The sequence below is a fragment of the Brassica oleracea genome, chromosome C8, assembly GCF_000695525.1.
Source record: "Brassica oleracea var. oleracea cultivar TO1000 chromosome C8, BOL, whole genome shotgun sequence".
NCBI classification, from domain to species: domain Eukaryota; kingdom Viridiplantae; phylum Streptophyta; class Magnoliopsida; order Brassicales; family Brassicaceae; genus Brassica; species Brassica oleracea.
This window is the reverse complement of record NC_027755.1, coordinates 20,138,843-20,151,992: the sequence shown is the minus strand read 5'-3', so window position 1 is coordinate 20,151,992 and position 13,150 is coordinate 20,138,843. Positions and strand designations below refer to the sequence as shown.

Sequence of the window (13,150 nt, the reverse complement as noted above, 5' to 3'; positions counted from 1 at the left end):
TTCTCAATCAGCCTCAGATAGAGCAAATAACCTTAGGGGAGTAATGGAGAGCCTGGGAATCAGTATGCCCTCTTTACCAAGTGTGGAACCTGTCCCTGAAAATTTATCATCTACTGCAGCTGATAGTGTTGAGAGCACTCATCCTAATCATGAGGGGGGCAGTAGAAATGTTGAGCAGTCTACACAAGCTCAACCTGAAGAGAGCTCTGTAGCTCATGATCAAGATGAGATGCCATCAGAATCAGATGTTGAGACTCAAGTAGAGGCGCCAAGTGAAGGAAATGAAGCAGAACCTGAGCAGAAACAACTCATGAGAAGGAGTACAAGGATCAGGAAACCCTCACAGTGGATTAACACAGGAGTTTATTTCAATGTTCAAGCTGTAGCTCACCCAATAAGTGCAGTATGCTCCCTTGCTCAATATCCAGAAGATCATCAAGTCTTCATCAGTGAATTGGATCAGGAATACATTCCTAGAACATATGAAGAAGCTATGCAACACAAGGAGTGGAGAGAATCTGTTGGAGATGAGATGGGAGCCATGATCAAGAATGATACATGGTTTGAGACTGAACTTCCAAAAGGAAAGAAGGCAGTGACAAGCCGGCTTCTCTACACTATCAAGTATGGAGCCAATGGAAAACCAGAAAGAAAGAACACAAGACTTGTTGCAAGAGGCTACACTCAAGTCTATGGTGAAGATTACCTTGACACCTTTGCACCAGTAGCTAAGCTTCACATGATACTGATTGTACTCTCATTGGCTGTGAACTTAGAATGGGATCTGTGGCAAATGGATGTCAAGAATGCTTTTCTACAAGGAGAGTTAGAAGATGAGGTCTACATGAGACCACCACCTCGTATGGAACACCTTACCAAACCATGAAATGTATTGAGGCTGAAGAAAGCCATCTATGGTTTGAAACAATCACCAAGAGCGTGGTACCACAAACTAAGCACCACACTCAATGGAAGAGGTTTTGTCAAGTCTGAAGCTGATCATACCCTATTCACCCTCACTAGCCAGCAAGAAATCGTTGTCATTCTCATCTATGTTGATGACATTATCATCACAGGCAGTGACAAAGAAGAGATCATCTCAACCAAAGTGTTCCTTAAGGCTTCATTTGATATCAAGGACTTGGGAGAGCTCAAATACTTCATAGGGATCGAGATGTGTAGGTCTAAGGAAGGATTGTTTCTATCTCAAAGGAAATACACCCTTGACTTACTAAATGAGGCTGGAGATCTTGGTGGAAGAGCTGCCAAAACACCTCTAGAGGAAGGATACAAAGTGATGCGTGAGGGGGAGATTGAAGACAAGTCATATGAAGATGTAAAGCGCTATAGGAGAATGGTGGGAAAACTCATTTATCTTACCATTACCCGACCAGATGTATGCTTTGCAGTAAACCAAGTAAGCCAACACATGCAAGCTCCCAAGGTACACCACTGGAACAAGGTTGAGAGGATTCTCAGGTACCTAAGAGAGGCACTCAGGCCAAGGAGTATGGATGGGATGCAATAGAAGCACTGAGATTGTTGGGTACTGTGATGGGGATTGGGCAGGAGATCGAGTTGATAGGAGATCAACTACTGGATATTTTACCTTCATTGGAGGCAATTTGGTAACATGGAAGAGCAAGAAGCAGAAGGTGGTGTCTTGTTCAAGTGCTGAGGCAGAATATAGAGCTATGAGGAAGCTCACAAGCGAGTTGATTTGGATCAAGGGACTTCTTAAGGAATTGGGAATTGAAGTTACAACGTCAATCACGATGCATTGTGATAACCAGGCCGCTATACACATTGCTAGCAACTCAGTCTTCCATGAAAGGACCAAACATATAGAGGTAGATTGCCACAAAGTGAGACAAGCCGTGGAGCAGAAGATCATATTGCCGTGCTACACAAGGAGTGAAGATCAGCTAGCTGATATCTTCACCAAGGCAGCAAACACTAAAGTTTGTGAGTTTATCCATCTAAAATTGGGACTCATAGACCTCTCATGTCACTGATATCTCCTTCATGAAGTGATCTACTCTTTTTCCTTGATTTGGGTTTTCTCCCAAAGGGTTTTACCTAGTTGAGGTTTTAATGAGGGAATACTTAATGGCTTCCAAGCTTGACTTGTTCCATATGGTCAAGCTTGAGGAGGAGTGTTGACATGAAGCAAAAGTAAGCTGCCAGACTTGAGAATTAAGCTGCCAGACTTGAGAATTAGATCTACTCTTTTTCCTTGATTTGGGTTTTCTCCCAAAGGGTTTTACCTAGTTGAGTTTTTAATGAGGGAATACTTCATGGCTTCCAAGCTTGACTTGTTCCACATGGTCAAGCTTGAGGGGGAGTGTTGACATGAAGCAGAAGTAAGCTGCCAGACTTGAGATTGAAGAGAAGAAGAAGAGAGAAGAAGATATTTTATTATAGTGTGTACTGAGGTCACTTGTCTTTAAATATTTGTACCCAGATCCACAATTAAATGAAAGAAAATATTCTCTCCTTCTTTCTCTTACATCTTGAGATCTACTTTCTCTCTCTCTATGTTCTTCATGTTCTTCATTCTCCATAAATAAACTCTCAATAATTCTCTCATTCTAAAAGGGACATGGGACCTTAAGCAGAAATAATAGCCACAGCTCTTTATCTCCAACAGAAGATGATGAAGATGAAGACAAAAATCTTGAACTTGGTCCCATGATCGCTCTCAAAGAACAGCTCGAGAAAGACAAGGTTAGAATTTGATCTCTCATGTTCTGTTTACATATGGCTATGCTGCTAAGTCTAGTCCACAAATGCTATATATCTGACCTGTAAGTAATGGGTGAATTTGTTTTTTTCTTAATTTACATAACAACCTAGTCACTTATTCTACAATTGAAAAAATGGTCAGGATCATGAAAGCTTGAGGAGATCGAAAGAACAACTTCTAGGCATTGTGGATCTTGAGGAGGTTGGAGGTAAACCAAATTCTAATACTCGGTTTATATATACGATTACAAATCGTTGTAATTCCTCTCAAGTTTGAGATGTCTCATGTATAGATGAATAGTTTAAAACTAACTTAACATATCATAAGATACGACCAAGGCACAAAAGATGCATTATATTAGATTATATGAACCAACTGGTTAAGGTTTCCTTTTGCCTAACTATCGGTTTAGCTTCCTATCACTAAACCGGATGTATATATATCATAGCATAAAGAGTTGTAAACATTAACTTGAGCATTTTACATGAATAACAAACTCTCTTTACTCTGAGCTCGAGTACACTGATATGGTATCAGAGCGTTGAAAATCGCGTTGTTTCTCGCTTCACTTTCTCGGGAAAATTGATTGGAAACTCCATTGAAGCTGACGACGAAGCTCTCGATTGATCTCATCATCATTGTTTCCACGAGTATCTCAATTTCAGCTCTCTTTTTCGTCAAGATCTTGATTCTGGAGTTCTTCGCAATCTTCGTCTTCTTCTCGAGAGTGATCTGCGTTCTGTTTTTGTTTTCTTTCCTTCATTGACCTTCGATTTGTGTTCTCTTTTCACACAATCGTTTTCTTTCTTTGCGAATCTCAATTTCTTTTCGATTTCGTTTTCTTGATTCCAATCATCTTTACGGTTACGGTGAGTTCGGGAGCTGATGAGATTCGTCGACCGGTACCGTCTTTGCAAGATCCTAACTCCAATCGTGCCGATCACGCTGGTATTGCTCTTGTATCTGCGAAACTAGCGGGTCTAGGCAACTTCAACACTTGGCATAGATCAATGCTTATGGCTTTAGGATCTAGGAAAAAAACTGTATTTGTTGATGGAACTTTTGAGGAAGTAGATATGAGTCATCCTGATTATGCGTCTTGGTCTCGTTGCAACAACATTGTTTGTACTTGGATCGTGAATGTTGTGGAGAAATCGATTGCGAAGAGCATCATGTACCTGACTATAGCAAGGCATATGTGGCTGGACATTCATGATCAGTTCAAACAGAGTGATGGACCAAGGACATCAGAGATTAAGCAGCAATTCTTTGCCGAGATGCAAGGTTCATAGAGTATAAGTGAATATTATACGAAGTTGAAGCAGCTCTGGGAGGAGTTGAAGAATCATGAGAGCCCTTACACTTGTTGATGTAGTCGTCTGGATTGTCCTAGCCTCAAGAGAATTATTGATTGTGATGAGCAAGATCGCATTTTAAAGTTTCTTACAGGTCTTAATGAGACATTCACTGCGACTAGAGGTCATATTCTCATGATGGAGCCGAAGCTTAATATCTCCAAGGTGTTCAACCTAGTCTGTTAGGAGGAAAGGCAACGTTCGATGAAGAGCACAAGCACTGTTGCCTTCAATGTGTCTCACACAGCTCCTGATGCAGCACTTGTAGCAGCTTATTCTGCGGGTTACAACAAGAATAGACCTCGCTCTATATGCTCTCACTATGGATTGGCAGGACACACTATCAACAAGTGTTATATGCTCCATGGTTATCCTCAAGGTTACAAGCCTCGCCAGCAGAGTCAAGCTCAGACTTCAGTTCCTTCAAAATCTAATCAGCAATGGCCACCTCGCAAAGACAATGTTGCTAATATGGTTCTACAGGATACAGGTGGTATATCAATGCACAATCAACATGGAGTTCACTTGGGGACAGTCACACAGGAACAAGTTCACCAGCTTCTCAATGTCCTGAGTAATCAACATACTCCTCTAATGGATGAATTTTCTCATATTTCGGGTAGTACTATTACTCTATCTGATGGCACAGCTTCTACTTCTAAACCGCAACCACACATTATTGCACACACTGTTTCTGAACATCCACCTCCAGATAACTCAACTAAGTCACATTTTATTAATGCGGGAATGAAGAATGTCCTTACAGTTTTAGCTCCTACCTGGATTATAGATACTGGTGCTAGTTGCCATGTGTGTTCTGATTTGAAAATGTTTTTGCACACTAACATAATTGTTAAAACTGCTGTGATTCTTCCTGATGGCTCACGCATTTCTGTAACAACTTCTGGCACAATACATATTAGTACACGACTAACTTTGAATGATGTATTGTAAATCCCGGATTTCAAATATAATCTACTTAGCATCAGTGCTCTAACTCATAATAGTACCATATCTGTGCTTTTCTCATCTCTTGCTTGCTTCATATTTCCTGATAATCCGTTCAACTTACTTCAGGAGCATATTCCGGAGGGTAGACTTCAGAACAATCTATATGTACTGGATACGCCTGCTTTGTCTTCTCCTGTTTTGTCTACATTGCACTCTGCTTCTTTGGAATCATTTCAAATTCTTTCACAGCATCATTCACAAGATTATGTCATCTCGCAAGCATCTTCAGAAATTTGGCATCAAAGACTTGGTCATCCTTCTCATACCAAGATTGATATACTTTCAAAATTTTTAAAGCTTTCAAATGTAAAGAATACTCATTCTGATCTGTGTAAAATTTTTCCTTTGGCAAAACAAAAACGAATTTCCCTTCTAATCCAAAGCTTGCTAAAGCACCATTTGATTTGATTCATATTGATGTATGGGGTCCCTTTCAAACTCCTACTCATGATGGTTATAAATACTTTTTCACTTTGGTAGATGATTGTACAAGAGTTACTTGGCTATATCTTTTAAAAGATAAAGGTTTTGTTGCTATTGTATTTCATGAATTCTTGCAATTTGTTAAAACTCAATATAATTGCAATGTTAAAGCCATTAGATAAGATAATGCACCTGAGTTAGCTTTTACATCTCTTCTTAAAACTCATGGCATCATTCATTTCTTTTCATGTCCATATACACCACAACAAAATTCTGTTGTAGAAAGGAAGCATCAACACATTTTGAATGTAGCTCGTGCTCTCTTGTTTCAATCTCATGTTCCTTTACAATATTGGGGAGAAGGTGTCTAAACCGCAGTATATCTTATCAATAGAACTCCTTCTCCTTTACTTCAGAATAGATCTCCTTATGATCTTTTGACGCATGATACTCCTTCATATGATCACTTACGTGTCTTTGGTTGCCTCTGCTTTGTATCCACATTATTAAAAGACCGAAATAAGTTTAGTCCTCGTGCTTCACCTTGTGTTTTCCTTGGATATCCAAATGGTTTTAAAGGCTATATAATTTTAGATGTTAACACCTATACAATTTATGTGTCTAGAAAAGTTGTGTTCCATGAATCTGTGTTTCCTTTTTCAAAAGATTCGAGCATTGATACATATTCTCATTTCTTTGATCAAGATGTGTTGCCTTTGCCTGTTCCAGATTCACCATTCCCTGCATTTTTTTTACTTAGGCAATAACATACCTGATGCTAGTTTGTTTCATGATCCTTTCCATGATCCGTCTGTTTCAACATCTGCTGAAAAAATTACTCCTACATCTTTATCTTCTACTCAAACTAGTATTGCTGCTAACCCGTTACCTAGAACACGTTCTAAACGTCAAACCAAAGCACCCACTTACCTTGGTCAATATCATTGCTTTCTTCTTAACCAAATACATGAGCTTCATGTTCATCAAACTAACACAACTTCTTATCTGATTTCTTCATTTCTTTCTTATGACAAATTTGATGATGAACACATAAACTTTCTTCTTTCTATCACCACTTCTAAACTTCCATGATCTTTTAAAAAAGCTATGATGTCAGATGAGTTCAGGAAATCCATGAAATCTGAAATGTGTTCTTTAGAAGAGAGTGGTACTTGGTCTGTGTGTGAACTACCTCCGGGGAAATAACATGTTGGTTGCAAATGGATGAAAACCATCAATTATAATCCCGATGGAACCATTGAACGACATAAGTCTCGTGTGGTGGCTAAAGGCTACACTCAACTAGAAGGACTGAATTATCTGGACACTTTCTCTCATGTGGCCAAAATAGGCACTTTTCGGCTTCTCCTAGCACTGGCAGCAGCTAAAGGATGGTCTATACCTCAACTTGATGTGAGCAATGCATTCTTGAATGGAGATCTTGAAGAAGAAATATATATGCAACTGCCCCAAGGTTATGAAGAGCTAACTGGGAAGAAGGTGCCTCGAAATTCTGTTTGTCGACTTCATAAATCCTTATATGGCTTGAAACAAGCTTCGAGGCAATGGAATCACAAGTTATCTGAGGTGATTCTTGGTGATGGATTTACACAAACACACTCGGATCATTCTCTATTCATCAAGTATGAAGACAAGAAGTTTCTTGCGGTTTTTGTTTATGTGGATGACATCCTCATTGTGGGAAATGATGACTTGGCCGTGACTGCATTCAAGAAGGTTCTACAAATAGCTTTCAAGCTCCGATATCTTGGACCAGCAAAATATTTCTTGGGTTTTGAGATTGCAAGAAACAAGACAGGCATCTCGATCAATCAGAGGAAGTGTGCTCTGGAACTCCTAGAAGAAGCTGGTCTACTTGGATGTAAACCGTTGTATGTTCCTATGGAACCAAATGTGAAGTTGTCTTCTAGTACTGGAAATGCTTTACCTGATGCTTCTGTTTATAGAAGACTGGTGGGAAGACTGTTATACCTCACTCATACACGACCTGATATAACATATGCAGTCCACAAGCTTAGCGTGTACATGTCTGTACCGACTGATGCTTGATATCTTGCACATTTGCATTGTTTTAACTCTTCATTCTTGCATGTTTTGATCATTTAGATTAGGGATTATGCATTTTAGTTTCCTTTTTGCATTGTATAAGTCTTAATCAAGTGTTGGAGTGTCCTTTGGAGTTCTTGGAGGTACTTGGAAGCATTTGGGATCAAAAAGAGAGTGGAAAGTGTTGTTTGAGCGAGTAAGAGCACCGGAGCGGGCAATGGGAGCGACCCGCGACACCCGCTCCAGACGAAACGAAGGTAGCACGGGGTAGACGCAGCGGGGTTCAGCACCCACTCCGAACCAACATCCCATCTTCAACTCTCGAGAGTCGGAGCGACCAAGACGGAGCGAGGCCCTTAACCCGAGCGCAATTTGAAGACGTGAAGCTGGCATTTATAGCGACGTCCCGCAGCGGGGTGAGACACCCGTTCCAAGCTCAACTTCTCGTTGACAATTCTCTAGAAGCAGAGCGATCCGGTGGAGCAACGTCATGAACCCGCGCGCAATTTGAAGACGTGAAGCAAACATATTGGAGCGACGTTCTGGAGCGAGGTGACTAACCCGCTCTAGATGGGGAGCGACCTGGCAGAGCGACCTAACGTACCCACAGCATTTCTTTTCTTCTTGTCGAAATTTATGTTTTATTTGGGCCTTTCAGGTTGTTGACTGAGCCCATTAGGTTTTAGAAGTCATATAAATACTCTTTAAACCTAATGTTAGGATCTTATCTTGTTTTCTATCTAATCAAAAAGCCACTTTTAGGTGAAAGATCTGATCTTGATCAATTTCTCTTGTGTTTACTTGATTGCTTTGATCATTAATCATGTTTAGACTTAGATCAACTAATGATTTAGTGTCTACCATGATAATGAGTGAGTAGTCATCTTTGGATTCATGGGTTAGGATGATTAAGTGATGATCAAGAATGTTTAAAGTAGATTAATATGTTTCCTTGCTTGATTGAGTGATCTTAATGCTAAGCTAGAGTTGGCCATTCTGGTTTAGAACTCTAGACATTTCATTGCCCGGAAGGTGTTCGATGAAATGTCTAAGCCAACTCAACATGCTATTAGCTTACCCTACCAAAGGGATTTTATGTTAGGGGAGTTAGGAAAGTTGAATGATCAATTCTTAATGATTGCTTGATTGACACAAACCAAAGGAATTTGATGTTTGATCATGAGAGTAAATGAGCTTTTATCTTGGAAGAGAACTTGCTTAGAATTGATATCTAGACTTAGGGGAATGTGTTGATTGAAACCTTGCCATTTTAGATTATATCTTAGTCATCTGAAATCAAAATCCTATGCCAATGACTCCTCCTTTATCTATTTGATTGAAAGTTGCTTGTTAGTTGTTCTTGAAACTTGTTAGTTTGATTGAATCACCTCATCTTATTGATTGCATTTAGCTTAATTGAAAACCTGAATTCTCTTTGATTCAAAACTCTTAGAAATGGATTGACATCTTAAATACTACATGATCTGAATTAGGACCCTTGAAAAGTCCATTTCAAATTTGGCGCCGTTGCCGGTTCTATGTTGATTTTGATTTTGAATTTGAGATTTGGTTCTTGCTTGAAACTAAATCTTATTTTCTTATATCTAGTTACTGATTCTCTTTCCTAGCCTTTTGTATCTCAGGTGTATGAACTTGCGGAGCAGAGGCCCAACATACCTAGTTTTAAGAGTTGAAGACATTAGAGCACTTGAAAGGGAAATTGCAAGGAGGAGAAGAGAAGAAGAGTAACAGGCTCACCTAGACAGATTGGGGTTTGTGATGGATCAACATCAGAATCAGCCTCAAGATGGAGTGGGCAATGGCCAAGGAGCTGACAACCTTAGGCCACATCGCCCATAGCGCCAAGCTAGAGATATTGGCATACATGATGAGCCCAATATCCATGGGCATAGAGCTGGCATCAGAGCACCAGCTGTGGAAAACAACAACTTTGAGATCAAGTCAAGCTTGATAAACATGATCCAGAGCAACAAGTACCATGGTCTTGCCTTGGGGGATCCACTAGACCACTTGGATAACTTTGATAAGCTGTGTGGAACTACAAAGATCAATGGTGTCTCTGAAGATGCATTCAAGCTAAGGTTGTTTCCATTCTCTTTGGGAGACAAAGCTCACACATGGGAGAAGAGCCTTTCAAGAGATTCAATCACCACATGGGATGAGTGCAAGAAAGCCTTCCTCACCAAGTTCTTCTCTACTTCAAGAACTGCTAAGCTAAGTAATGAGATCTCTGGATTTCATCAAAGGAATCTTGAAGGCTTTGTAGAAGCGTGGGAAAGGTTCAACATCTACATCTCTCAATGTCCTCATCATGGCTTCAATATGGAGAGTTTGCTTAGTACTTTCTACAGAGGTGATTTGCCCAAGTTTAGAAGTCAGCTTGATACTGCTAGCAATGGTTACTTCTTGGGAAGAAGTGAAGCAGATGCTTTGGAGCTTGTAGAGAACATGGCTAAGAGTGATTCAGTATACAGTGATGAGCATGATATAAGCAACAGAGGCAGTGGAGGTGATGATACAAACACTAAGAGAGAGTTAAAGGCTCTACAAGAAAAGATGGATATGCTTCTCTTGGATAGAGCTAAACAAGAGAAGGTGAACTTTGTTGGTGAGAAGAAACAAGAAGGGACTGATGTGCTTAATGAAGTTGATGGTCTAGAAGGTCAAGAAGAGTTGTGCTTTGTGAATGCTAATGGGACATGGTACAAGAAGGAGCCTAACTTTCAGTATAACAACTACCAACAAAAGCCTTTCTACAACAACAACCAACAAGGTGGTTACCAAGCTAGACAAAACTACTCTCAAGGCTTCCCCTCCAAAGGAAATCAGTCTACACAAAGCCAAGCCGGATCTTCTACCTCTGCTACACAAGAGAGTAGCACTGCAATGCTGAAACAGATCTTGGAGTCTCAAACTAGAAGTGAGAAACACATTGGATATGAGCTGAAGAACCTTCATACCAAAGTTGATGGAAGCTACATTGTTCTCAACAACAAGTTCTCAAACCTTGCTTCCAACTTCAAGGATTTAGAGAACCAATTTGCCTCTATGAGTAGTAACTCCAAACGCCCTATGGGGTCACTTCCAGGAACCTCTGAGCAAAACCCCAAGGAGACAATGAAATCCATCACCCTTAGGAGTGGTAAACAATTGCCTCATAGAACCCTCATTAGGGATAATGAGAAGCAAGATGGGGAGGTGGTCATCAATGTGGATGATGATGTGGTTATTGTGGATGAGAAAACCACTGAAGAAATCTTGGAGAAGATAGTTGAAGCTAAAGGGAAAGGAAATGTTGGAGAATAGAAGAAGGTTGTGAACAAGAATGAAGCTGGTAATTCATCAAAAGGAACTCCATTCATTCCTCCTCCATATGAAGCAAAACTTCCCTTCCCTGGTAGATTCAAGAGACAGCTTTTTGAGCAATACAAAGCCTTGTTTGAGAAGCAAATGAGTGAGGTTCAGATCACCATGCCCATTATTGATGCCTTCATGCTAGTGCCTCAATACAGCAAGTTCGTAAAAAATGATGTGACCAAGAAGAAGAAAGAGATGGAAGGAATGATAGTTCTCACCCATGAATGCAGTGCCATTATACAGCGGTTAACCGTCCCCAAGAAGCTTGAAGATCGAGGAAGCTTCACTCTACCTTGTGCCATTGGGCAATTGACTTTTGAGAAGTGTCTATGTGATTTGGGAGCAAGTGTGAGCCTTATGCCTCTCTCCATTGCTAAAAGGCTTGGGTTTACACAATACAAGAAGTGTAGACTCTCTCTTGTGCTAGCTGATCGCTCAGTGAAGATTTCCATTGGTATCCTAGAAGATCTCCCTGTTATGGTTGGAAATTGTGAGATTCCTACAGATTTTGTGGTGTTGGAGATGGATGAAGAACCAACAGATCTTTTGATATTGGGGAGACCTTTCTTGGCTACAGCAAGAGCTGTTGTGAATGTTAAGGAAGGGAAGATTGATCTTCATCTTGGCAAAGGGAACATCCTGCATTTTGATATCAAGGAGGTGATGAAGAAGCCCACTACCCAAAGCCAAGCATTCTACATTGAGGAGATAGAAGCTTTAGCTGAAGAGTATTTGGAGGAATTAGCTATTGAGGACTCTCTTCAGCATGCCCTAACAATTGATAGAGAGACTCAATTGATTGAAGAAGAGGAGAGTGCAAGGTATGTGAGGATGCTAGACTGCCACAAGGAGAAAAGTGGAGAAGACAACTTCATAGAACTTCCACAAGAAGTTCATCACGCTGTCTCAGTTGATCAACAAGAGAACCTCCAAGAAGATGATTGGAGTGAACTCAAAGCACCAAAAGTGGAGCTTAAACCTCTTCCCATTGGTGTAAGGTATGCATTTCTTGGATCTAATGAGACAGATCCTGTCATTGTGAGTAGTGAACTGAATGAAAGCGAATTGTCTAAACTTTTGAAAGAACTTACAAAGTATAGAAAGGCAATAGGCTACTCACTAGATGATATTAAAGGGATATCACCTTCTTTATGCATGCATAGGATACATCTAGAGGATGAATCTATGACTTCTATAGAACATCAAAGAAGGTTGAACCCCAACTTGAAAGATGTTAAGAAAGAGATTCTAAAACTCCTAGATGCAGGTGTAATCTATCATATTTCAGATAGCAAATGGGTGTCTCCCGTGCATGTTGTCTCAAAGAAAGGTGGAATAACTGTGGTTAAAAATGATAAGAATGAACTAATTCCAACAAGAACAATAACGGAACATAGGATGTGCATAGATTAAAGAAAACTTAACTCAGCATCTAGAAAGGATCATTTTTCATTGCCATTCATTGATCAAATGCTAGAGAGACTTGCCAATCATCCCTATTATTATTTTCTTGATGGGTATTCAGGGTTTTCCAAATCCCCATACATCCAAATGATCAAGAAAAAACGACTTTCACATGCCCTTATGGTACCTTTGCTTATCGAAGGATTCATTTGGGCTATATAATGCTCCAGCCACTTTCCAAAGATGCATGATGTCTATTTTCTCTGATCTTATAGAGGATGTTGTTGAGGTGTTCATGGATGACTTCTCTGTTCACGGATCTTCGTTTTCTGCTTGTTTTTCTAATCTTTGCAGGGTCCTAAAAAGATGTGAGGACACCAACCTTGTGCTGAACTGGGAGAAGTGTCACTTCATGGTTAAGGAAGAGATTGTGCTTGGACACAAGATTTCAGAGAAGGGGATTGAGGTGGACAAGGCCAAGATTGATGTGATGGTTGGGTTAGCTCCTCCAAAGACAGTGAAAGACATTAGAAGCTTCCTTGGTCATGCCGGATTCTATAGAAGATTCATCAAAGACTTCTCCTTGATAGCTAGACCATTGACTAAGCTTCTATGCAAGGAGGATACTTTCAACTTTGATGTGGAGTGTCTTGGAGCATTCAAGACATTGAAGGATAAGCTGGTTAGTGCCCCCATTGTGCAGCCACCAGATTGGGATCTTCCCTTTGAGATCATGTGTGATGCTAGTGACTATGCTGTGGGAGCT

At 40.2% G+C, this 13,150-nt stretch overlaps 1 protein-coding gene across 2 annotated transcripts in view; it reads left to right on the top strand.

The window, feature by feature from the left end:
* Positions 1 to 13,150, top strand: part of LOC106310646 (rho GDP-dissociation inhibitor 1-like) — a 29,340-nt gene that overhangs the window by 1,337 nt on the left and 14,853 nt on the right. Inside the window, exons 2-3 of one of the 2 annotated variants that reach the window (XM_013747870.1) lie at positions 2,595 to 2,727; positions 2,888 to 2,954. In XM_013747870.1, the coding sequence (XP_013603324.1) occupies positions 2,595 to 2,727; positions 2,888 to 2,954 (200 nt within the window). The remainder of the gene's footprint in view (positions 1 to 2,594; positions 2,728 to 2,887; positions 2,955 to 13,150) is intronic. The other variant, XM_013747871.1, reaches the window with a different exon arrangement.